The 27,955-nt window shown below is 36.2% G+C and overlaps 1 protein-coding gene across 4 annotated transcripts in view; it reads left to right on the top strand.

The window, feature by feature from the left end:
• The window catches only part of CRPPA (CDP-L-ribitol pyrophosphorylase A), a 123,826-nt gene that overhangs the window by 34,672 nt on the left and 61,199 nt on the right, over window positions 1-27,955 (top strand). For all 4 annotated transcript variants that reach the window (XM_065628542.1, XM_065628541.1, XM_065628544.1 and 1 more), the window contains exons 4-7: window positions 4,765-4,869; window positions 10,250-10,295; window positions 22,547-22,644; window positions 27,312-27,401. In XM_065628542.1, coding sequence (XP_065484614.1) covers window positions 4,765-4,869; window positions 10,250-10,295; window positions 22,547-22,644; window positions 27,312-27,401 — 339 coding nt within the window. The remainder of the gene's footprint in view (window positions 1-4,764; window positions 4,870-10,249; window positions 10,296-22,546; window positions 22,645-27,311; window positions 27,402-27,955) is intronic.

The raw sequence follows: 27,955 nt of genomic DNA, 5'->3' as shown, positions 1-27,955 counted from the left end.
AGGCATGAATTTAAGAACAGAAAAGATAGCTCTTATGCTTTCTCAAAAGAATTTTAAAATTTGATTTTTCTGTTTCTTTTATACAGAGTCCCACTTGAGGCGGCTGGGGCTGTCACAGCCTTGTGCTAGGATCTAGTCTTGTGATTATACTTAAGCTTCTGCTTCCTTTTGAGGTCAGAGATAGAAAATGACAGTCAATAAAAAGGATATATTTTCTAACTGTCTAGTTACCTTATTGCATTGGTTTTGTTGTAAAGATTCCCTGATGACTCTAAATAAAGGTAAATGTCATTTTTTCTTAGCAGTTTTGATAGAATGGTGCACTGAAAACAAGAGTTTCTCGATCTAGCTCTTTAGTTCTAGGTCCTATCTTTTGGTCACAGATTCATGTGTGATTTGTTGCTTGTAAGAAAGTTGAAGGAACCTATCGAAAATCGACAGAAATATCCACATTAAATTTTTATTCCTAGACCTAACACAATGATTTTGTTTAATTTGTGCTCAGAAGTCCAAACTTTGTCTGATATAGGTATTTGTTCTCTGCATTCATAGGCATTTCTGAATCCCACCAAGATTCTGCTTTTACGTATTGCGGCAGTGTGTTTGTTGAGCAAATTTGAATTTAAAGAAAAAAGAAAAAGAGTAGAATTATCCCCAACCTTGGCTGGTAGCTATGACTTTAAACAGTGAGAGGGAAAGCAAAGTTCATGTTGTGTCACTGTATGTTTGTGCTCCGCGTTCTTCCCCATGAGACTCCTCCTGCCCAGCAGCAAGATACGTACAGTGAACAGTAATTGTCAGCCTCAATGTGGAGATATTGATTTTTCTTTTCTTGTTTTATAACTAAGGAATTATGAAAAAATAAGCAAATGATAATGCCGTCATGAAAATTTTTCTTGCATCTGTGTTCTGTTGTATGATTATTAGTTCCCATATGTCCATTCAAAATCTTTTATCAGTATAAAGATACAGTAAAATAGTGCATGTTAACAGTAAAAGCAGTTGTTAATGTTAAATACTGCTGCTTTAGCATTTTACTTGTTCAAAGTATTATATTGGAAACAAGTCAGCTTATGGACTTCTAGTAAGTACCAGGGAGATCCAGGCTGCATAGCTGCGCTTTTCTCTAACCCCTTGTTCCACATGTACAGCTAAGCAACAACAGAGTAGCTTGCTTTTTAGGAAGTAATATTATTTATCAAAATATTTTCAAACTAATCTGGGGAGCAGGGAAAGAAGAATTGGTGTAATGCTAAAATATGTATCTCACTTTACTCATAGCACGTTATTCAAACATCCACTCTTGGAAAACAAAAAACACCCACAAAAAAGTCAGTCCCCAAAACTACCTGTTAGAATGCCTTTGAATATTCGACAGTTCAAAAGCATTTTTAAATAACGTATTTCCTTCTGTGTCATTTAAAGAGCTAAACTAATCTGTTTTCTGTCTTTTGTGGATGTTTTGAGCCAATATTTCCAGCTGTTTCCACCATTTCCAATCTGTGGTCTAAAACTTAAACTATGTCTATTGTCCCACAAAGCTGTGCGTGCATGTCAAGTTCAGTTAACTGTACCCTGTCAAATTTTATGTTAAAAAGCCTTTCAGTCAAGAAGAGACTTTAGAAATAGTAAGAGTTTTAAACAGATTGCTGTAATGTAAAGGGGCTCTGGTTGTACAATGAAATACATATGGAAGACTTAGGATGAGCTTGTTTCCATGCCTGGATCAGCAAGAATTTTCCTCACAGGTATTCTACAACTTTTTATTATAAGCACTCCCTGATAATGCTTAGTTTGTTATCTGAATTTCTTAGTGCAATACAGAAGCTTTCAAATTCTTCACCTTAAATATGAATTTAAAATTTCACTTGTGGAGCTGTTCAGCATATGGATAATATAGAAAACAGCTGGTCTTGAGCTGATAATTCCATTTCATTGTTCTCCTCTGACATCAGTGTATCAGACTTGCAGAAGAGTACACTGTGACAATATGTTTAGGTTTAAACAATTACATGTAATTAGAGTGGTAAATGTCATGATGTACAAGTGTTAGTGAAATATGTTTTTAATTATTACTTTGCTTTGTGTCATATTTCATCCCTTGAAGCCAGCAGTACCCTCAAGATGCTTTAGCCCATTTATGGAACTTCTCCACTCCCTACTAATTATCTGTAATTAATACCTTGCTAAAAAGTTGGAATTGCTTAGTCTTGTCCTGGTATCATTCATTACCCATATATTATATTAGTAGAAAATAGTTTATGTTCTACCAGAAAATTTTCCTTTAGAACAAAACAAAGAATAGAAATATTTTCTACTTAATTTTAAAATATTCCAAAGTGTCTTTTTGAAAACCCTATTTTGTTTAGTATTTCGAAATAAGTTTTTCTTTTTAAGTTACTCTGTCTTCTTGTGTCTGTTTTATTTTGTTACTCAAAGTGCTTCAAAGCTTCGGTCGATAGGTATAACACCTAAATTACTTTTCTTTTTAAGTGGACTGTGTAAAAGGATCTTATGTTTGATTGCAGTTATGACAAACTGAAATCACAAAAATTACTGATTTAAATAATATAAAAGTGATAATTATGATTTTTCTAAGACATCTGTGTGTATTAGTAATACATTCAGATGTATAATGCTGATGAATTCCTTGAATTTCACTGATGCATTATAAAACAAGATTAGAATCTAAAATTTTTCTTCATCTTTTTAATTAAACTTCTTAAGGAAATTTTTAAAAAAAAAGACAAGTTGTATTGTAGCACTCTCATTTGGATCTTCTTTAACCCACTTAGACTTTTGCATTCTTGACAATTTTGAATTCTTGTATCCTGGAGGAGACTCTGAATTACTGAGCACAGTACCTGACCTGTCACATTTTATTCAAAACACGAATTTGTAGACACATGGTTAAATTTGTCAGAGTGGAAGGGTTATTTCAGCTTTTTAGAGGAAAGCTTATGCATTGCAGAGCTAATTGTTGTTCTTTGAGGAGTTAACCAGCATCATGTGTGAGGTTACTGAAGCTGATAACAGCCTACTTGCCTAATACGATGTTTCACTGAAGCTTGTACCAAAGGCTCTTTAAGAGAGCTGAGCACATTTGGGATAAGAACAAGGGCTCACCAGAGAGATTACTTGTTAGAACATAACAAGGTAAAGTACATGTCCAGTTTTTAGAGCAGTAAATTACCAGTGGAGTTTTGTGAAGATCTGTGCTTGGCCCTGTGCAGTTCATTTTGTTCATAAATAATTTGAAACAGGAGGTGGAGATACCCATTTTTCCTGGGTGATAGAGATAAGGGCTAACTAAGAAGGTTTGTAGAAGGATGTTATGATAAAATTGGTAGGTAAGTATAAATAAATGTAAAGGAGGGCAAAAGGGTTGATCAAAGTTTTGAAGTACCCTCCATACGTGAAATGACTGAGTAGATGTTGATCTCTTTACCCATGGAAAGACATTAGATGTGGTGGAGTGTTTCGAAGAGCTGAAAAGGTGGTTTTGCATTCCTTTTCTGTCAGAACGACAGAGCATGTGATGAAAAGAGTGATGAATCAGATGCTTCCTGGTGCCAGTGCTAACAAAAATACTGCTATTCAAACAGTAATTGGGGGAATTCAGGGCTCCTGTAATTCACTGAGGACGGTTAAGGCAGTTGCTTCTGGTTCAATGTGTCCCTCAGGGACTTTTTAAGTTAGGGGTTTCCTAAGCCAGGATAATAGCTTTATGTGAGGCCAAGGGTGTATTCTGGGAAAGGATGACAATGTGATTGCCTTGCTCTTATTTACTTATCCTTGACTATCCACTGTCAGTCTCTCCTAGCGACTGATTTTGGAGCTAGCCAGCCTGTGGTCTAATCAAATACATCCGTTTTTATGAAAGACTCTATCTGAAATTATCCTTCTTTGTTAGATGTAATTCATGTTTCAGGGTGGACTGGTAATTTAGCAATATGAAAATAGACTAGAATTTTTTTATCTTAATCGGGCCAATTCATCTTGAGGTAGTCCTGTCTGATAAGCTCCCAGTTTCTGCTTTTGTAGCTATCTCTGTTGTGACTCGAGAGATTCTGCTCCATACTCAGTTTTCCATTAACAGGATTCTTATAATCACTAACTGTAGGAAGCCTAACTGCTTGGGCTGCTGAGAGAAGAATGCCTCTTCTAGATGACTAAAAAGCAGACAAACTTTTTAGGGTTTTTGTTGATTTTATTTATTTTTTTTTTTATCTGGAAGGCTCATGGAGCAGTGTTAAACTTTGCTATTTTGTGTGCAGATAACTGGAGAAAAATACAGAAAGAAACATGCATGGAAACCAGAGATTTTGTTACCATCATCCTTTTTTTGACACTGCAAAAACAAAAAGACAAGGCATTTGAAGAGTCATGCTTCTACAATTTATCAACTTTGTCATTAGAAGGTTGATGATTTCTTTTGGAGAGGCCTCAACAAAATACATTGATTGAGTTAACAACATAAAGGTGTAGCAAGATATTGCAGCACTACATTGACTTAATTTGTGGTTGTAAAGTGTTTATTTACTTCTGTAACACTTTGCTGGATAGCTAGAATTTGGCATAAGCTTCTTGAAAGGATTTTACTTCTGATCCCTCCTGAACCCGCCTACCTAATACAGCATGTATTATTCTGGAAAGGACTTTTGAGATGTAAGTTTTAATAAATGAAAGAAAATCCATTATTGCTTAGAAGTATGATTTCTTTAAGACTAATTAAGAATATTTATTCTTTTTTAATTTCTACAGTGTACAGACTATGACCTGGATTATGGAACTGAATGTTTGCATCTGGCTCTGAAATACTGTAAAACAAATGCCAAACTTGTTGAAGGAACAGCTGACCTCTGGAAGGTAAAGACAATAATAATATATATTTTAATATATCTTATAAAATTATTAAAATTCATGTATTGCCATAAAAAACTCAGATATATTTTCAATTGTAATATTTAGGCTTTTCTCTTCCAAATTTCAGAATTGTTTTGGATTATCATGAGGTTTTTTAGAGCTCATTGTTGCAGGCAGACTTGGGCAGATGTTACCTGAGATTATCAATTAAGTCAGTGTTTATCTGAAGGTAGGAAAACCAACTAGGTACTTGAATAACTTGAGAATCTGTACAACTGTAAATCCATAATCTCTAAAACTAAGAACATTCTTTTATAAGATGAGCTTTCTCCTGCCATTCCTATATCTTTTGTGTATGTTCCTCTGCTTTTGCTATGAGGACATCCGTTTGATGCCAAATACTTGGCTAACAATAGTTTGATTTTTGGAGCAGTTCATTCCATTTAGTAACACTGTAGCATTTAAGACCCCTTCAAACAGTCTCTTAAATTTTTTAAACATCATTCACTTTGTCTGCAGGTTCCTGATGACTGACAAAGCAGGTGTGTATACAGGTGCCAAAGGATACGTCTTGCTACTTAAAAGCATCCCATTTCATTGTTTAGGATAGTGGGACATCGTTCTTTCTCAGTAGCTGTTGTGTCATGCAATTTTTAAGTGTTTCCTTTTTTTTTTATTTTATTCATTTCCACATGGAAGGACCTGGGAGCAGCTCAAATCTCTCCATCTGTCTTTGACAGTAAATTTCCTCCAACAGGACATAATTTCTAATAATACGACAGTAAATCTTATGCAGAAAGGTAATTTCCTGAATCTGCAGTGCAAATTTCCTGTGCAATTTAGCAGCAGAATTTACTTATGCGTTGGTTGCATATAGCAAATTCTTTCAATACCTTTCCGGGGACATAGTCTTTCTGAGACACTATACTGTCTGTTTTCCTATTCAGTCGTCTATGGGACAGATTATGTCATGCAGACTTGCATTACATCACTTCTTGGATGATTTCATTGTTCTTATTGCAAAGCATGGTACTTACATGAAGGGTGACAAAATATACTCATAAGGTTCATTTACTTCTTTATAATGTTTATTTAGTTCTTTACTATCTGTAGATACTACTGATGCCCAGCAGATGAAATGTAGTCTATTGACCTAGAATGATGGAATAATTAAGTCTGAAGGAAATATCTACATGTCATCTGGTCCAACACCCTTGCTGAAAGTGGGGCCAGGTTAGTTGGATTAGGCTGTGCAGGGCCTTGGCCAGTTGAATTTTCAATATCCCCAAGAATGGAGATTTCAGAGTTAAGAAGGAGAAAAAAACTACACAACTGCAGCCACAAGAGAGGAGTGGGAATATGTGAGAGAAACAGCTCTGCAGACACCAAGATCAGTGAAGAAGGAGAACAGGAGGTGCTCCAGGCACGGGAGCGGAGATTCCCCTGCAGCCCGTGGTGCAGACCATGGTGAGGCCAGCTGAGCTGTCCCCTGCAGCCATGGAGGTCCGTGGTGGAGCAGAGATCCACCTGCAGCCCGGGGAGGACCCCACGCTGGAGCAGGTGGATGCCCAATGCAGGCTGTGACCCCACGGGCAGCCCACGCTGGAGCAGGCTCCTGGCAGCACCTGTGGCCCCATGGAGAGAGGAGCCCGCGCTGGAGCAGGTTTGCTGGCAGGACCTGTGAGCCCGTGGGGGACGCACACTGAAGCACAGTCTGCTCCCGAAGGGCTGCACCACATGGGAGGGACCCACGCTGGAGAAGTTTGTGGAGAAACGTTGTGGGAGGGACCCCACGCAGGAGCAGAGGAAGAGTGTGAGGAGTCCTGCCCTGAGGAGGAAGGAGCAGCAGAGACAACATGGGATGAACTGACCGCAAGCTCCATTCCCTGTCCCACTGCACTGGAGGGAAGGAGGTAGAGAAATTGGGAATGAAGTTGGGCCCAGGAAGAAGGGAAGGGGAGGGGTGGAGGGAAGATGTTTTAAGATTTGGTTTTATTTCTCATTACCCTACTCTGATTTTGATTGGCAATAAATTAAACTAAGTTCCCCAAGTTGAGTTTGTTTTGCCTGTGACAGTAATTGGTGAGTGATCTCCCTGGCCTCACCTCGACCCACAAGCCTTTCATTACATTTTCTCTCCTCTGTCCAGCTGAGGAGGGGAGAGACAGAGCCAAGGTCAACCCACCACAGAGTCTCAGTGTTGACAATATTGCGTAACACATGACAATAGCAACAGCACCCATTTATAGTGCATACTGTGCTGCAGGCGGTGCAGAGCAGTGAATATGCCATATATAGTATACACAAAGTTGCTGGTGCCATATCATTAAAGTACCTATCACTTCCACATCGTATTCCCTGTCTTATTTTATAGCTGAAAGTCATTGGTGTCTTCTGTGGCTTATGAAGACGTTCAAAGTCAAAGGCATAAAAATGATGAGGTCTGTAAAACAGTAAATCGTTTCTGCAGCAAATACTCAGATTAGAGACTACAGAGGAAGCTGGCTCTGTCCTGCCTGGATAGCACCGTGGTGTTGGTCACACCGTACCGGGCTGTTTGGCGGGTGACTTGGAGCAGTAACATTAAAGAACATTTGTGCTCAGTCTGTGCAGTTTGATGAAGTGCAGAAGTCTGCCAGTTTTCTTGTGGTACTTGCCTACAAAATGGTTAGGACCTATTTCTGTTTGTTACTAATTACCTTTCAGAAGCAGAATTGTCTTTCCTTAGCTGTCATAATGTAATTTCTAATATGTGAGGGGGGTTGTTTGTTTTTGTGTAAGGCTTTTCAGTGCTGAGATAAATTAGATTTCATATGCCAAGAACTGAAGTGCTCCCAATGGCCTCAGTTTGTTGTTTCTTTGTTTGTTTGTTTTGCAACAAGATGCAAAAAGATATTCCATGCAGATAAATGAGAACTGAAATAAATAATCGTTGTTCAGCTGAGGTTTCAGAGGGTGTGGAACAGAAAAACTGCAGCCAATTAACAGGTGGGGAACAGTTTCTGAAGTCCAAGTATTACAAACCACTTTTATCCTATATGGACCCGAACCTTTAAAGAGCAGATCTGATATTTGTAAGAATTTGGTTTATATATTAGGTGCATAAGCTCTGTAACAATAAATGACTCAAAGCTGTGCAAAAAGGTTACTTGTGTGTGCATGTATATTGTTTTATTGAATTAACTCTTAATTATCCTACCTAAGCACTGTCTAGTTAGAGTGCATTAGAAAAAGTAACATTTCAAAGTCACTTACCATTGGAACTAAAGCAAGAGAGAGCTTGTTTACTTTCTGGTAACAAATTACAAAATTAAAATCATTCTTTGTAGTGACAATAACCAGACAGGAATATTCAAATTACTTTAGTGTTATAAATATGTATAAGTTCTATTATAAATGTACTTTTAATATAACTATTTATAAGCTATTTAGGATCAGGATTGCAAGAAAGGAAACAGAATGACACTATCAACACCACTTTTTCAGTTGGTCTGTGCTTGATGCCTTTTAAACAAAATGACATTAAATGTCCTGGGGCAATAGCCTCTTAAATAAAGCATAAAATAGTGTAACAATATAATTGTTGGAGTGTAATATATACACATGTGTATAATGCAAGTGAAAACTGCATTGTAAGAACATTTTAAAAAGATTGGTGTGCATTTAAAGACTTAATGCTGATACTGCAAAAAATCCTCACCACCCAAAGAATTGCTTGCTGTTGTCTGGCTCAGAATTTCAGAAGTAATTTTAAAGCTCCATTCTTAATGTTTTATTTTTCTGTGCTGTTTTCTTGAAGACCGGGCCTACTTTATAAAGTAACTTATTTTTTAAAAACAGACTGTTTAAAAATAGTTTTGCACCTCAGAGATATTGTGAACCTTAGAGTATCACCTGTGTGATTCTGTGTTCAACTGTGATTCTGTATGTGAGACCACTTTTGACAGAGCTTAGGTAGTCTTGTTTCTGGAAAGGCTTTTAGATGATAATCTGTTACAGGTTTAGTGAAAGTTCAGTATAAAAGCCCTCTAGAAACAGGTAATTACAAAGAAACCTCACAACAAAATTGCTCACTCCACAATTCAAGGCATTGATTCTTCCCAACAGTATGTAAACTCAGATACCTACGATTTCTCAGACTAAGTTCATTCTCTGGTTGCTTCTCCTGCAGGATGAGCTGTGGGGAAGCAAGTTATTTTTGAATTTTAAAATAATGTAATTCCTTGGAGAAATTATGAGTAATGAGAAAGGTAATATCATTCATCTGTTTCTGGCTACAATACACAGCTTAGTTTATGAGATGGAAAGGAAAGTGTTTACAAGAATCCTTATGTTAAAATCAAATAATTGGTTACTTGGAGACTAAAATGCTGATACCTACAATGGTATGGTTCTACTGTAAGATTTACTTTGCAGCACTAAAGCTTTTGGAATCCTATTCAGTGCATTTCAAAAATAAAGAAAAAGGTTATTCAGGCTCTAGAGAAACAAATGCAGAAAAGCCAGTATTATTTTATTTAACATAAAAGGAAGTTACAGTAAAAACAACAAGTATTTAGGAGTTATTCTTGTATCAGTTCATGTCACTGCATGTCATTGCAAAGACATTGCTAGCAAAGACTTTTAGTATCTTGGGTAGCTGCTGTCTTTAGTTTTCTGTTATTTTATTTACAAAGCCTAATACTGTGTTTGTCAACTGCCATGAGGCTACAAAGGCAGATATGAAAGGTGTTTTTTGCAAGTACCAGGTAAATATTCAGCATCTTATTGTCCATCTAACTTGATCTGATTAATCTAACTTGATCTGATTAATGTCTTCAAGAAGATCTTGATGGTGTTTAATTCTCCGAAATCTCATAGAAAGCCTACTATAGTCTCACTGACTCCTACTGATGGATTAAACTCTCATTAACAGTAATAGACTTGCACTACTGCAAAATTACACCTATATTAGCAAAAGAAATAATGAGGCTTCTCCCTGGCTGTCAGTTTTATGATCACAAGTCCTATAAAAATCAATCTATTTCACAATAAAATTATAGAGTAGAAATACAGTTTTTTAAGGAATCATGAAAATGGATATGTGAAAATAGATGCAATATCATGTTTTAATGATTGTTCAAGGGGTTAAAAATAGTTTTAGATTTCAAATGAGTTCTAAGCAGATCTAAGTATTTAAAGAAAGGTTTCTCTTGAGTCCCCAGTAATTTCTGCAACTTCTGTTCTCATGACTTGCCAGGGATATTTTACCAGAATTAAGAAATTGACAATGTCATTTGTTTATGGTATTTCAAATGTAAAGAATTGCCTTCAGGGCATTGTTTTATTGGTTTTACATTCCCTCCTGCTGTGTTAAATCTAATGAGGCTTGTTTGTCCTTTAGGTGACCTACAAGCGGGATCTGTATGCAGCCGAATCGATTATTAAGGGTATGTGTTTGTCCTTGTGGCTGTCACTTTGCATATTCCTGAGTCTGATTAAGAATCTTGTGTGCTGTAGTTTTAAATGTCTTTAAGAAAAGTTTTATGAAGAATAAAATGTGCTTAGGTAAGTTGTTTTAGCTTGTTCACTGAAATACTTAAATTATGCATTATTTACCTTTATTTACTTCTCTTAGAATAGAGAACCTTATAAAAAGCTGTGTATATTACAGAGTCAAACAGAGATTAATTTTGAATGGCTTTATAAGGAATAAACAATTTTTTTCTTTCATTTCCAGCTCAATTCTGAATGTGTTCCATCTTTCTAATCTAAGTAGGAGACTGAAAATTAAATATTAACTCTTTAGAGCTCTTTACTCTTTTACAAACATAAACTTTTTTACCTAAATTGATACAGCAATTATATGATATTGAGGTATTCTGTTAATTTATAAATACTATATTAGACTGATTTTTAACCTTCTTCTGTACTGGGAACAGTGTTTTTGCAGCAGTTTAACATAAAACCTAGATTTACTCTTTATCTAGATTGACTCATTCTAAAAAAAAATGTACAAAGGAAGAATTCTTAAGTACTATATTATGAGCACACTGATAGTTATGGTAAACTGATAGGCACTGAGAACTGAGAGATAAAAGCCCAGAAACTGATGAAGAGAAAGGGACTTCCCTTTAGATTAAAAATGTCTTTCCAGAGAAAACAGTGTGGTTCTTATTTAAGAAAAACAGAGCAAACCCCATGTCCTGTTAGGGCATGGTGAGTGACTGACTGGTTGTTCACTTTGGTGGCTGATGTGTTGTTGCAGTATCCAGTATTGGTTTAGCTTCTGGTTTGGGTACATTAGGCTGTGCAGAGATCAGGTCTGTCGCCACAGACAAGCTAGAAAGCTTGAACAGAACTCAGATATCACTGTGGCATTCTGTATGCTGCTTCTTTAGATCTCCAGGAGCGCAGCAAGTTTGAAGTTCCTGGTTCTTACAGTGGGCAAATATTGCATATTAAATGCACTGCAAGAACCACCTGACTGGATTTTTCAGGCATGTATGGAGGAGATAGGGCTGGGAAGCCTTGAAAGTTCTGGTTTTGACAGGGAATGAGCTCTCATCTCCATGGCTGGAGGCCTGGAATTTTTGAAAATCTTGTTTTGAATAGGATTCTTAAAGGTTCCACACTCCTCTAGCTTTCAGGCTTAGGATTTCCAAACATATTAAAGACAAGAAGGTGGCTTGGAGTAGGCGGCATGAATTTACAAAGGGGAAATTGTGTCTGGCCAACCTGATAACCATCTTCAGTGAAATGGCTGGCTTGGTGGATGAGGGGAGAGCAGTGGATATGGTTTGCCTTGACTTCAGCAAGGCTTTTGACACTATCTCCCATGACATTCTCCTCAACAAACTGATGAAGTACAGAATGGAATGGTGGACAGTGAGATGGATTGAGAACTGGGCTATGGTAGGCAAAACATTGCCAGTAGGTTGAGGGAGATGCTCAGCACTGGGGAGGTCACATTTGGAGTGTTGGGTCCAGTTCTGGGCTCCCCTGTACAGCATAGATATGGTCATACTGGAGAGACTGAAGTGAAGGGCCATGATGATGATTAAGGTAGTGGAGCATCTGTCATATGAAGAGTTGCTGTGGAACTTGGACTGTTATTCCTGGAGAAGGCTCAGGGAGATCTTAGCAATATGTATAAATGCCAGATGGAGCAGACTGAAGAAGATGGAGCCAGACTCTTCCTCAGTGATGTTCAGCAAAAGAGAACAGGCAGTAGGCACAAACCAAAATACAGAACATTCCATTTATACATCTGGAAAGCCTGGGAATTCTTAAGATTCTCAGATTTTTTATTACAAAGCTGTGAGGTTGGAAGGGAGACTGTCTGTCCTTGATTTCCTAGAAATGATTCATTCAGCTGCGATTGACAACATGAGCATCTCTTGGCTTATAAATGCCATTTTTCATCAGCTTTTTGGGGTTACTGAAAATAATATTTCATCTCAGAAATTACTTTGGTTAATATTTTCAAACCAGTATTTTTAGCTTATTTAAGCTACAGGGAAGCTTTGAAAATGGGGTTGTGATCTGACTTAAACTGGAAAAACATTTTCAAAATTTGCGGTTTCTCCATTTTGTCCACTTAGTTTTTGATAGCTGTTGGATATTTACAAACTTAATCCAAACAGAATTCTTTCTGCCATTAAGAGATTTTCAGAAATAAAATCTAGATAAGTTTTTTATTTGCCTACTGATTATCGAAGCATTTTTTCTCTATTTTTTTATATTCTTCTGCTCTTGGAAAAAAAACTAGTAGTTTTCATTTAATTTTAAGTGATCTTTCCTTGGATAAAACAATTCAGTTTGAATATAAATTTTAAAAGCTCAAATATTGCTATTATGGTTGTCATATGAGCAAAATGAGTCATAAGACAAAAATAGTTAATTGAATGAATCAGTATGCATAAGATGGATTTCATGGTACACTATAATGTAACATTAAGGAATGATTTTATTTCCTTGATGAATAGGAATTGGAACTAATACTTTACCTTGAATGATAGATCAATGAAAAAAGGAAGCTTCCAACCTTTGAGAAGTGCAAAACTATAAAAAAATGAAGTTCTTTTTTTTTTCCAATCTAAATATAGATCCCATTACACTGTTCTTGCTGAATTCCTAATTCTAACAGAGTGTATGCATGTTTTTACAGGACAGAAAATTATCTGTACTTTTAAGTATTATCTATATAGCAGAGACTGTAGAAGAAAAATTCCCTCTGATAGTAACATTAAGAAGGAAATGTCAAAGTCAGATTCAGTGGCTGGGATGTGCTGGTTTGTTACAGTGTTTGTAAATATTTGCTGTAACAAGAATTGTTGCATTTCTGTCAGTCAAGCTTGCCGAAGCCAGTAATGAAAGCATAAAATGATGTAAATGCCATGAATCAGCTCAATGAATGGACTATGTTGGTCAAATCTTGAGAAAAGGTTCAATATTCAACCTCGAAAAAGTCTCAGCAAACTTGTAGTTCTGTGTAAACTTTGATCTTATTTTCCTTTTTCCTGTGTATTTTTCATATTTATTTACCACGTATGTTCTTAATATTTAATGGCAATTTTTCAGTCATTACTGTTTCAAGTAGATCCATTTTAATTTCGATTTTCCTTGAACTTAACTGCAGACTGTACTTATTTTTTGAATACAAAGGCCAATTTATTGAACTGTATCATTCAGTATTACTCAAATGTTTAAGAGTTATTTAGTTCAGAGTGCCTTCGGGATGTAATGAGGATGTGTAAACTTTAAAGAAAAATCAAAAGTCCTTCTTCATCTTGCAGTTTATTTCATCCTTTACTAGAGGCGTTCTTCTGTAGTGGGCAAGGAGAAAGCCAGATGGACAACTTATGTGAAATATGTTGCTTCATGTAGCTAGAGAAGGAGACAGCACCCTGCTCCTGTCACTCAGCTGTCTAGTTTGCTTATGCTCCTTCCCCACATATCCCCATTATTACAGGGCAGCTCTGGGAACTGAGTCATCACACTTTTTGTGGGGAAATCAGAAACGAATACAATGTGAAAAAATGGTTTCTCTCCTGCTGCCCTCTCATCCTTATAAAGGTGACTCCTTTTATTATTTTAATCAGTGCTATCCTTTCTTCTTCAGAGTTTATTTGAAAGAAAAACAAGTAGTAGTTTGAAATGTTCTGCTCTGCTTAAAAAAAATTTATAGCAGTTTATACTAATTTTATGTAACACATACACACTATTTCATGCAAAAAATTATAAACCTGAAACAATACTGCAGCTTTCATGCAAATTAATTTCCATGTTCCTGTGTGTATGAGGGTTTCATTAATCCCCTAAATCATTACAGATGATTACTTATAATTTATTTAAAAAATAAAATCCATTCCAAGCATTTTTTTCTAAAACTGATTGAGTAGAAAATGGGGATGCCACTTATTCAAATGGAGGGAACATTCACTAAGTTTCTTCTTATAACTGGAACAAAAACGCTGTATTAGTCATTCTCTTCGTACCATTCATAGATACATCTTTTACATGTGTATTTCACCATGTTATCACATTTTTTGTTTTCACTAAACCAAGTACAATCTTTTCCAGCTGTTGGTTATGATAAAAAATTATGCAGCTTGAAGTAAAAATGAAGACTTGCATGGTCATAAATCAGGCCTTACTTGATCTTTATCTAATATTCTGTTACTATGGCAGCATGCAAAATACCTGCTTCAGTAACCGCAATAGTCTTTTATTATGCCTGGTCTGTACATACATTATGCCTTGAAGTTTAGATTTGCTTTTTGTTGCATTGCATAATTTCAGGAAGGGAAAGCCTTACATATTCTCCACTCTTTATGCAAGCAGTGTAATAAGAGCCCTCCATAGCAATTTGGGACACCTCATAAAAGATTTATCTTACGTAATTAGTTATCTTTAATGAGGTTTTGAATAGACGCTGTTAGCACTCCAAGTCTGTGGTTTGAGAGTTGTGCCTTATCTATTCTGTGCCTTTCAAAAGGCTTCCAATGCCAGATCCTCGCATTGATATGACTTATTTTTTAGTGGACCATTCAGCTATGTGAATTAATATTAGGTAAGTATTTCAGTCACAGTTTGTGCCACACTTAAAGGAAAGTATATTTAAGGGGAGTGTATTTTTTTGACGTACTGAGCATCAGTTGTACCCCCTTGTTGCACCATTGAGTCTCATGGTTGCTAGTTTTACAAAAGTAGTCTTAATAGCAATATTCCACTGTGGTGATGTGCCTGTGGGAAACCTTCAAGTGCAGATCATCTTCCAGAATGGCAACCATCATACAAGCCAAGGCAGGCTCAGTTAGGCCTTTCCTGCGAGCCGAATAATTGACTGGATCACAGCGTCTGCTTTTCTCGAGAATTCAGAGCCTGCTACATGGTGCTATATGAAGTGCTCCTACCTGTCATTACTCTTCTGTGTTTTCTCCCACAACTTAGGTAGCTCTTTGCTGTGTGGTAGCTGCTCACTGCTCTTTATGAGCTTCTGTGTTAGGGGCCGGCTGGTGTCATGGAAGCATGTCACAGAGACCGAAGGAGAAGCAACCCCTGCAAGAAAGTGGCAGTTTCCATACGATGTTTCTTGTGATGGTTTCAGTGACGGTCTCTGGAGAGAAGAAGGACCTTCTGCTGATGCTGATTGGTCTGGCCATACAAACCTGGCTAGCAGAAGTCCCCACTGTGCCAGTATGCTATTCATGGCTCGCACGAGACCCACGTGCTTGTAGATTTTCACATACTGTTCCCCCATAGAGGTGTCGTCAGGGACAGGTTTTCTGGATATCTACCTCCACTTTTTCCATCCCTTTTCTTTTTCCTTCTTTAGGTTAATAATGAGATGCCAGGAACTCCAGAAAGGCAGGTTTATGGCAGGAATACCTGCCTTCCCATGTGGAATTTACTATGTTTTGCCTTGTTAAAACTGCTTTTACTTTTGCTTGGCACTGGCTGCTGGGGTGTCTGTAGCGTTGCTGAGCACAGCAGGCAGCAATCTTTCCTACCTATATGGAGAAGAGGGTGTTCTTCCTGACACTACATATCACTTTTAAGTATAAATGGTGGTCTACACAATGGTTCTTCTTTGAGTCAAATTGTTGAAGAGGACGCAGGACTGAGACACAGCATTACGCACTAGATAGTACAGTCCCGTATCACACACTTGGGTGGATTCACACTTCAGATTCAGGCCACGTAGGTGCCTGGAGGAGAAGTCCCGCATGACACTGTGAGGCTGGGTTGCAAGGTCCCAGCTCTTGGCGTGCCGCCTTGCATGCTGCCAAGGCCCTCTGGAGATGTCCCAGGAGCTAAATGTGTGGGCTGGGAGGGTGTAGGGTACCAAGGACACTGGCCTCACACCGGCTCCTCAGTACTGTTCAAGTCTTCACAACTGATTTCTTTATTATTAAGTGATCCAATGTACTCTGCGGGATGCACATTTTATCACTGGATGAATTCAGAAGTGGTGAAGCACATTTGAGTATACATACTTAATTTTGTGACTACAGTTCCAAATTTCATGTCATCTACAGTTCTATTTATTGGCGACTGAAGCTTGGTTTCCTTCAGCCTCAGAGAAAGACAGTTATCTTTTCTGTTCACCTGTTTGTTCTATTTAGAAAATCAATAGAAGCTGTATCAAAAATATTTGTTTTGATGAGAATTATTCAGCCAACTTTTTGCTTTCTGGTTTCAAATAGCAGGTTTTTTGTTTTGAATTATGAACTTCAACAGATTTTTAAATACTTAAATGTCGATGCTAGAATATTAAGGATACATTTGTGCCTATAGACAGTTCTGCCAAGGAACATGTCCCTTGTGGTTCAGTCTGACATGTTATTTTGCTGTCCTGTTTATTTTTGAGGTACTCTTAAATTTCTGTCTATTGTCCATGTCTTAACTAATAATTCTGTAACTAATCAAATTAAATATAAGAAAAAACATTATGGTAATATATGTTTGGCAATTAAATTATGTCTGAAAAAGTACAATTCATAATTAGATTCTAATTATGAGACTATTTCTATAGTCTGCTGTATTACAAAGGTAATTCTACCTATGTAACAAGTCCCAAGTGTTTCACAGAAGCACAGCTAGATTTTTACCTGCTGGCCTAATGAGACATAATAACTGACAAATTTCAGCTTGCTAAACTTGACTCAGGTGGAAGTAAGAAAAACATACATGCATGCATACATTTTTGTACTGTAGATATTTATATTTATATGTAGCATTCATATTCAAGGCAATAAAAAGAAACACTTCACTAATGTAAATAGGCTAATGAGTTATTTGTCTTTGAGACTGTTTTCTTAAAACATGTCTTATTAATTTGCTTACTTCCTCAAGTCTCTTTTACACCTGTATTTTGAAAGTCTGAGTCCTAATATAATTTGTTTTATAAACAGTAAATTTAATGCTTTTCTTTAGCAGGTATGAACTTGTAGAGTATGCAGACAAGGTGGCACACGCTATTTTTAATAGTCTTGAAGTAAGAAAACATCATTTTACAATGAGGGTGACTCATCTAGAAATGTTGTTAAGATCAGGCTAATCCAAAACATCCTAAAAAATTTCCATTAGGACTCCTGCCCTCGGGGTAGGTATCTTTGAACTCTAGTTCCAACATGCAGACTTTAAGTGGTGCTTCTCAGTAGAAGATTGTAGCTTAGAGTTTGACTCTCTCACCTCCCCTGTTTTCTTTTCTTAGGGCCTTTTTTCTGCAGCGACTTTTTCACAAGTGCATGCACTTGCAGGTTGGATATTTAGCCTTCGCATTTGGCTAAATGAGTATCAACTGATGTAGATACAATCATGTTTTGCAAATGCCAAGAAAAATATCATAATGCCTTCAAACTGTTAATGGCTCTTGGGAGTTACGTTCTATATTTTTGTGTTATATGAAGGATCCATGTTTATTAAAAAAAAAAAAAAGAAAATAAAATGGTTGTAAGGTGGGCTGCATTTTCATGGGCACACTCATTAACCAGTGGCTGTTCTCTGCTCTGAGGCAAAGACATAGACTGGCTGGTGGGGAGGTTCTCCTCGGAATAGCTACTCTCAGATGAAAACAACCCTCTTCCTTGGCTTCTACCACAAAATCTTCCTCTCTTTCTTACATGCTAATATTGGTAGGGGCAGTGTCAAATTTGACTTTTGGTTTTTGTGGCTACAGAGAAGTGTGGAATGAATAAACAAAAAATTGGTAGGTATTTTCGGTTACCTATGTTATAAGAATAACAATTTTGGCTCATTCTGTTGAGCATGAATGAATTAAATGCTTGGCAGTACTTATTTCATTATTCTTGTGTTTACAGTGGTAGAAACATCTCTAGTGAGGTAGTAAAAATGTCAAGGAGAACCATACTAAGTTTCCAGAGCAGTCAAGCCGTTGCTGTGTAGAAACTGAAAATTAAATTCTGATAAATTAATTTACCATTTTGAATCCAATACGAACTTCAGAAGTATTTTGAATGCGAGTCCAAAATAGTAGGAATTGTAATGACAGACCAAGAATGGCATAGTATGAACATATATTTACAAAAACAAGTGTATGTATAGACAGATATGTGGAATTAAGAGAGAAAATGTACATCTTTAGGCTAAAATCTATTTGCCATTCAGATGCCTTTCTATTCTTATGGTGTTAATTCCCTAGGATATGATATTTATGATCTTTATTCAAGCGTATTATTTTGATTGCTGCTTGTTTGTGGCGTGCTTTTAAGTAATTTGTTAGAGTACACTTAATACATTATTTTACTGAGGTAGTTCCATAAACATGCACACATTTTAATTTATAATTTTTGGTGAGATCCTAGGATAAAGACTGTAACAGGTGTTACTGAATAATAATGTGATCTCAGGCTTTCAGGATATCAAAGAAGGGCACAGCAGAATTGAAAATGAAGTTTTCTGCTGGAGAAAGAAGGAGTTTTAATGGAACAAATTCTGAAATCCTGTATTAAATTTACCTTTAATGAAGAAAATTCTTACCTCTTTCCTGATAGAGAAATTTAATGTTTAACTGAACAGAATTTTGTGGTATAAAGTTTTAACTATTTTTAATTTTATGCAAAAAATATGTCCTGAGTGGATATTAAATGTGATACAGTATGGGGAGAGTTACACTATAATCAGGTACAGCTGGAAAGAAGCTGAGAGTAAAGGGGAGATGTGTATTGGGAAGAAGAAGTTTTAAGGGAAATAATAAGTTTAAGTAGAGGAAGGGGAAGCCAAAGCAAGAGACAAATTTTGATAGGTAATATTATAGTGAGGGAAAAAAGAGAAAAAGAAAAGCTTGGGCAGATGAAGAGGAAGGTATGGCATAGAAGTAGGGAAGAAAAGTGGAACAGTGATGCATGGTGGGAGGACAAGAGGTAATAGGCAAAAACTGAACCAAAGGAAGTTACCACCCAATAAAAGGAAAAACTCTTTCACCATGAGGACAACCAAGCAGTGAACAGGTTGCCTGGAGAGGTTGTGGAGTCTCCATCCTCAAAGATTTTCAAGAGCCAAGGGATTAAGTGGCTGAGCAACCAGGCCAGACCGCATGGGTGATCCTGCTTTGAGCAGGAGTTTGGACTAGAGACTTCCTGAGGTCTGTTCCAGCCTGCATTATCCAGCACTCTGATGAAAAAAAAAAAAAATTATTAGCTGACTATTAAACTTCTTTGTGACATGACTATGACATGGTTTTGCAGAATGACCGTTGGATTCACCTAGCAGACTTCTGAAAACCAGGAATGAAATGCTGCAGGCAGTTAGCTTTACTGGTGGTCAGCAAGAACCCGTGAGATCCTTGGGGGTCACAAGCCAGGGCTCCAGCTGCGCTCACAGGGTTCAGCATCATCACGCTGAGTGACAGAGATCCATCAGCTTGTGGGAAGCGGGACACGGGCAGTGGCGGGGTCAAAGGCTCTGCTCAGCCTGCCTTCCCACAGGAAAGCAAGGGTGCAGACTGTCTAAATTAACATATAGATCTTTTTGGCCACTTAAACAGTTGGGATCATAATTGAAATTGGGTTCTCTCTTTTCTATGGATTTTCCTCAACAACCTGTTGGGTCCAGTGGGTGAACCAGGAACGAATGTAACCCACCGACGAGGCAGAGCTTAACATGTTTACTTGCAAGGGCAAGAACATCTCTAACTACTGTATGTCTGCAAACCTGAAGACTTAGAGCTCCTATGTTACGTTTTTGTATTTATCTGAAGTAATGGCTACGTGGTCTTTCACAAGGAGATGTGAGCTTGCTCTGTCTTAACTTGGAGCTGACTGGAAGTCATATAGCAAACTAGCATGGCACCAGGCCTAAACTGCTAGAACAGCACTGTTGCTTTGTTATGATTATTTTATAAATTATGATTTCCCAGACTTTATTCTGATCATTTAAAATCATGCAGCATCTTTTCAATGTGTGTATTATCATTAATTTAGTTTTTCATACTTTATTAATAGACTTTCCACCTATAACATTACGTTCCTCCTCCAGATGAAAAATACATCTTTTTCACACTTCATTCAGTTTTTGCTTTCTTCTCTATTAAATTTAACCTGCAAATCTTAGTCACTTTTTTGGTGATCTTCTCTCCTTTCTCAATGAAGTTACAAGAAGTTAGAGGTTTAAGGGGGCTGGGGAGAAGAATGAGATGAGCTTTTATAGTTGCAGTCTCTGGGCAGCCTCCTGTGAGGTTACTTCAGACACTTGCTGTTGATAACTGACATATTTTTAAAAAGAACTGTCTGAGCATAAGTTATGGTGCCTTTTTGGATTCCACAGCCTTCTTCCACATGTGGATTTTTGTAACAGCTCCAATTTGACTTTCTTTGTTAAATTACTTAGTTCCATAGAATCTGGGTTCTTGAAATCTGATATGCCGGTCTTATTTATTTTGTATGACTATCTTGTATCTGCATTCCATGTATAGTACTAAATTCAAGTGACTCTTGTTCTCTGATTTCAATCTACCCACGGGTTTCTTTCTGCTGGCAAGAAATTAAATCAATATGGTTTCCCATTGACCCATTTTTTACACTGTAAAGTTAGTCTGTATTAAGTAGAAGCCAACTTTGATGCTTGTTCAGTATCTTTTTTTGCCCGGTGAATCTATGGGAAGATAATTTCTCCCACAGTTGTGGTATCCTGTGATTTCCAGTCGGGTGAGAACTGGCCATGAATTTTTTTAATCCTCACTTTCATCTGGTGGTGATGGTTTATAAGCAGACGTTTATTGTTCTCTCTCTTTCCTCCCCCATCCCCATTCTTGCTAACTTAATACAAAGCCAGTTGTTACCACTGTTTTCATTGTCGCATTATAAATATTGACATAATAAATGCCCGTGATTCATAAAATCATTGTAGTTATCTTCTGAGATCTTCAAAGGTTAATTCACTTTTTCCTGTTCACAAAATACTGTTTAAATTTCACGAGTCACTTTCCAATGATATGAACTCTGTGGCAGCTTTAAAATTAATTTTTGAGTCTATATGTCTATCTTTGTAAAGAAGTCTTTGAATTTACAATAGCAAGTGAGATGTTTACTTAAGTAATGCATCTGATTAAACTTATTCTGTGCTATGTAATTAAAAAAAATCAACTTTCCACATGCAACAAATATGTATCTTTATATTCAGACTTGTTTGAAGAGCATTTATGCCATATTTTTATAATTTCTTTTATGTCTTTCACTACTCATTTATTTTGTGGTGGTGTTTGGTATATTTTTGTCCCTGAAGTTTCATTGAAGTCTGCTTTAAATATAGTTAGACTTTACATATATGAAATTTCTAGCTGCTTGTGGAATAACTGCCCCAAAGACATTGGAAATCTTATGTTTTGGTCTGCATATTGATTCAACATCTAACAGATAAAATCCTGAATTAGAAGTGGGAGTTCTAGACTTTGATTATTTTTATTTGTTTGCTTAAAGAAAGGAAAATGCTCACTATATCTTGAAACTGTAATCAACAGCAAGAGAAAAATCTTAATTTTCAAAAATATTTGCTTTATGGAGCAGATCAGGCAATAACTTGAAACTATTGTTCTTGGTATCAACAAAATATTATATATTTTTTTCCCATACCAACAAAAGACCTAAGAAGTTCCCCATGCCAAAGTCTTTGTCTCTGACTCTGCAACTTTTTGATATTGAGGTGAACAGTTCTAGCTGCCGTCTCCCTGAACAGTATCTTTTACTTTTTTTTTTTTTTTGCTATTATGTAGTATAAATTGTTGGGAAGAGGATTTATGCTCTCTCTTTGGTTTTTTTGCTTTTCTCAATATTGCTGACCTTGCATTTAGTGATCTGTTGAAGTGGTAAGTGGTGTGAAGTTTTCAAAAAGTTATTTCTTTGGCTGTTGTCTAGTGTCAGTAATGTAGACCCGAACGAATACCTTCTCAGCCTTATTTAAGTAGGCTTCAAGGTCTAAGCCTTATGTGATGTTTTCACATTGTACAAAAGAATATAAAATATAGTATTAATTTTATATTTGAGATATAAATTATATAAATTATGTAGTTATATTAACTGTGCCTTGAAATAAGTCGTCTTAGAATTAAATTTACAGCTGTTGAAAAGATTCTGCCAGGAGACAGCAGTATGTGAATTGAAGGTAATGTTTCTCAGATTAGTAATTTTGATTGATTTATATTTGTATGAAATACTAAGGGTTTGTTTCTTGATCACAGACAACCTATCACAACAAGTTTGTGTTATTACTGATGTGAAGGAAGCTGCTGCCCAAGTAGGTTTTCTCCTTCAGGAATCTCTGAAAAGCCAAACAAAAGTAAGTACAACTCAATGGCTGTAAACTGTATGATTAATGTAATGTTTCTCGTTGTCACAACCTGGAAGGAATGGTCTAAATAATGTGAGTACAGAAACTGAGACCTCCTGTGTCACCGCAGTATTTATTACAAGGAATTAACACCAGGTGTGGAACTTACCAAGAGAGGAACATCTTCTGCCCAATTATGCTGGTGGGGGGGGATTTTACAGATTCTCTTAAAATGTATATATTAGATTAGAGGAGAAATTGGATCCAGACAACAGAGAGGCCATTTTCTTTAGATTTTACGAATTCAGTAAGCCTAAAATGTTACAAATATGTTACAGAGGAAATGCTTTTGTTACTTTGAAGTCTGAGTTTAAGTCTGAACCAATTAAAGAGTATGTTGTATTTCTGCAGAGCTGCAAATGCAAAGTCAAATTTATCAGCCTTTTTGCAGAGATAGAGGTGCATTTCACTCATAGTGAATGCTCATTGAAGCCTTTGCTGTAGGATATTGATGAAATTTTCTACTAGCATTTAACTCTCTTTTCCTTTTTCATTATTCCTACTAATAGAACTATCACATATTTTCATTTTCCCAAAGGTGATTAACATTTGGCAATTGCTTAAATCTTGACTGGTCTTAATTATATCTTATGTGATGATATAATTTCTTTCTGCTCCCCGGAGAAACAGATGGGGAATAGCTGTTCAAAAATAAAGGTTTCCTGATTCCCATGATGTTACTTCTGATAAGGTTTTATTGATGTCTGCCGGTCTTCTGCATTGTGTGCTTGGTTAATATTAGAATGTTCTTCTGTAGCAAACTATTGCTATTTTATATCTAGAAATGTCATTTGACATTATACTTATAGACTTTGTTTGGAAAGAATTGTCTTTAGTGTGGAAAATCATGCTTTATATGTATTACATATCTGCATTTAAAAGTGCAAAACATTAGCAGAATTGAATAAGATCTTTTCTTGTCTGAGTGGCTTGTACAATGGAGCAGAAGTGTGTTTCTGTTTCACTGATACAAGATCCATTGTTAGTTTTCCTTCTTTCTCTCCATTTAAACTTTTCTGCAATTACTAGGAAGACATCTCTTACCCATATTAGAAAAACAAGTACTTCTTTAAGCATTAGCTTATCTAGATATTATGTGATCACTTTAATTATACCATGAGAAACTCTTCCAAGCCAGTAAGAAAAGTCAAAGAATGCATGGTGTTCCATCAGCCAACACTGTGACTCCAAACTTAGTAACCTCAAATCAGACTGGCACCAAAACTTTAAAATTTTCAACATATGGCCAAATTTACATTGTGTAACCAGTTAACTGTTGGGTTGGTCAGGCACTTAAACCTATGGTGTATTAGAATAAAACAATGTGTAATGAGGCCATAAAATGAAGGGATTCCTACTGATAGGTGACTGAATTTTTTGATGGTTCTATTAAATCAGTTTATATAGTTGGTGATTTCTAGCACCATTCTTCTCTTTTTTGATCCATGTTGTCCTTCCTCATAATGATGTTGATTGTTACATTTCAATTCAACACTTTCAAAACATTCCTCCAAAGTGACACCTGCCAAAGAACTCCATCAAGATCCCCATCTTCCTTGAAGAATCCCTAGTCATTCATTTTATGAACCCTTAGATTGAAAATCTATAAAAAGTAATATATATGTATTCAGTATCTTGTTTCTAAACAGTAAAATCTCCAAGAGTTAATTTTTAAGCTTACTAATATACAGAGCTTATAAATTTGAAGCACCTTAGAAAAAATCTATCTGGCATTCTCAAGTGAAGCACAGTAACTTTGTGTACAACATGTGATAATTATTTTAAGCATGTTAAATGTACCATACTGGAAGCTGGGCCTTTTCAAAGGGCTAATTGGAGGGTACTTGATGTAAATAAGACACTAATTGGGGATCATTCTGTAGAGTACATATTATCTGAAATTTAAACTAATTATGGTTAATATTTTACAATTTTAGATAGTTTTGACACTCTAGTTCTTAGTAGCAGCCATACTTACTTTTAAGATATTTGTTAACTTCTAGGTGTGTCCTTAATCCTTACAGAAGAATTCAAAAGAAATTTTGTTAGGGGGATTTCCAAGAGAGACTCCAATAACGTGATAATGCCAATAATGGGAAAACAGACCTAAAAATTAAACTGAGATAAAGAAAATAAAAATTAAAGCTTTTCCAAAACCAAAACCCCAAAACTAACCAAACAACAAAACAAAGAAAAAAACAAGGCAAAAGTTATTACTTGCAAAGTACTTTCAGAGTAGGTATTTTAACCAGTGATAACGTAAGCTATATAACTAATAAATAAGTGTTTTACAGAAGGTATCTTACTGTGAAGGACATCAGTTGAGTCTTTCTTATTTAGCCTTTTCTTTTGAAGCAAGCAAACTAAGTGGGGGTTGAAGGTGACTGGAAATTATGTACTTCTGCTTATTCAGTGACCAGGGGCTCCTGTCAAATGAAATGGAAAGATCTGGATGAAGTCGTGTGTTCTTTTTGTGACTGGATAAATATCCACAAGCAGTATATAAAAGTATTTGGTTGTTTTTGATTAGGAAATGAACTAGTGTTTCACTAGTAGAAATTCACTAATTTCTTAATCGTTGCAGTGTCTCTCTGCTGGATTGGTATTAATTGTGACTTTTCAATGTTGATAGAATTCAACCAGCTTGTACAGTTTCCCGGTGTCCAGGTATTATTGTTTGATTTTATTAAAGCACATGTTGAATAAAGTTGAAACTTCAGCATAGGACATCTGATAAGTAGAAAAACATTGAAGAAAACATATTTATTATTCCTATCTTTATGTTCTTAAAAACTTACCATCTCTGCCTCTTTACACTACCTGAATATCAATTGCTACAATGACCAGAAGTTATTTAAAAAGTCCATATACTTTTTTTCTATTTAAACACTGCAAGATCATGTGACAAATGCTTTGTACTAAGGTGGTGTTTTTAGGTAATTTTTGCTATCCCAATTAGATGACCACTTTGATTAATATTAATTTTAATTTAAAATACTTTTGCATGGGATAATAACATGCAAACTAGAATAAGAATTAATTTTAGTTAATTGATAATGTATTGACACTTCTCGTTGGGCAGCTGTGCTTACTTTTCCAAGGGAGAAATCTGATTTAATTTTTGCTGGATAATATAGCTGTAAAACAAAGGCTCAATGTACTGCTTTATCAAATTGTTCAAGTTAAATCGAAACTCTGATGCATGAAATTAATTTTTAAATGTTAAGGAATACTTAAGCATCATGTATTGTAATATCTCAAAAAAAAAAAGTAGGAAAGTAGGCCTTCTCCCTTGAATCATGTTCCATTTACCTTCTGAAAAGACTCTGGCGTGTGATATGCTCCTGTTCATCTATGTATGTGCAAGGTTGTGAAGGTACCGAGGATTTCTGATTTTACTTCTGCAGAAGTTCAAACAGAAGAGCCCAGGAGTATTGCACTTTTTTTTTCTGGTTGTTTGTTTGGTTTTGGTTTTTTGTTAATCTCTTAAAAGTTTTGTCGACTATTTGAGGCTGCATTATCAAATCTTCAGCCCAAAATGTTTCTAAAGTCTTTAATGCATAAATATCAACCTCTGGGTTTCAAACCACCTTCCTTTGCCAACAAGTTAGCTCCATGAGTATTACAGAAATAAAGAAATACAGCTTTAGATAACAGCACAAAGCCTTTTAAAATGTTGTATTTGGTCCTTTTGTTGGGTTGTGGGTTAAGTGACATTTCAGGGGAACACAGCAGTGTACTGGTTCTGTTGTTTGCTGCTATGTATAATGTCTCCTGGGCAGAAATAAAGCTCATTTGAGCAATGGAACAGTGAGGTTTGCTGGTTTAATAGAAGCAACATGAAGATTTTTTTTTTGAACTTATTTTCGGCTTTTTTACTTTATTTCAAATTGTTATCTTCTCTTAGGGAACAAATTCCCTCTCCACTGTCTGGTTTGGTGTTTTACTTAAGGCAATCCTGAAGAGGATAATGTAGCAGAATCTACTTTTAATTTTAATTAGTATAAGATCATTTCTTAGCTGGTGTTACAGTTAAAGTTTGCAAAATAAGTATGTCTGTGCTTAAGACAGTATTTTAAAGTATTCATTGAGGAAATGCTTTTCAGGAGACATTCTAAATGAGTCTTGTCATATGCAGAATCTTAGAGAATACCTGTGCACCTGGTCCATCATACATACTCCATTGATTTTGTTAGTTGCATGGAGACAATGTAAATGTGTATAGGAACATTATAGAGATTTTCTCAGAATTAGAGGCCTAAAATCATGAGATTGTCTTGATCCTATGAACAGTGTTTTCATCTCTGTAACAGCTGAACATCCTGCCCTGGGAGCAGCGCTGGTGTCCGCTAGTTCCAGGGTGGTTTCTGGAGTGGCTTTTCGTGCCAGTACGGTTCAGCAAAAACTTGCAGAAAACTGCAGGGTGTTGGACTCTGTGTTTCACTGTTGTCACCTGAAAAATTGTGCAATTTTTCATTCTCATAGTGGAAGTAACAACTGCCAGTTTTAAATCATTTGAATGACCAAACTGCCATAATGGTGGAAAATTTAGCAGGTAGCTAAGGGTGAAGTCAAATTCGTGACATAGTAATGTTGTTCTTTTTTTTTCTGATCAGATTGAAGCTATATCAGTATCTCTAAGCAAAAACAATAGCCATCTGCAAAACGTCATTTCAGGACAGTGCTACAATTTTGTTTGCGTAAATGTAAGTACTGAGGATGCATGCTTCTAGTTTTGCACTTAAACTTCTTAGTAATGGTAAATAATAATTACATATTTAAGTAATAAGATTATTTCTATCCTCTTGGTGTATCCATTCTGATGTTTGGTGTTTCTGATGTGCACCAAACTAGACCTTTGCGATACTGTTTCATTCTTTCTCTCCTGGTTCTGTGCTTCCGTCAGTATGTTGTTAAACCAGCCATGAGTTCTTGAACAAGAGGGATGCAACTGAAAATAGTTTAAAATGTCCTTTCATAGATATTGTATTGAAGTGAATTGTCTCAAGAAGAAGGATGTCATATGTGTAGTCATCTAACTGTGAATTTCTACCATGGTCTAAATTAGTGTTTCCCATTTTGGATACATACATGCCAGTCTGTATTTCTGTATTTGAGTCCCTGGATGGGAACAAAAAGGTTTGAGATAAATCATATCTGAGACCAGTCAAGACCCTAAGAATGTTCGTTCGTTTGTTCGTTCGTTCTTTCTTTCTTTCTTTCTTTCTTTCTTTCTATCTATCTATCTGTCTGTCTGTCT

The sequence above is a fragment of the Caloenas nicobarica genome, chromosome 2 (genome assembly GCF_036013445.1).
Source record: "Caloenas nicobarica isolate bCalNic1 chromosome 2, bCalNic1.hap1, whole genome shotgun sequence".
Taxonomy (NCBI): Eukaryota; Metazoa; Chordata; class Aves; order Columbiformes; family Columbidae; genus Caloenas; species Caloenas nicobarica.
The sequence above is the reverse complement of the archived record's forward strand: the minus strand, read 5'-3'. Positions and strand labels throughout refer to the sequence as shown.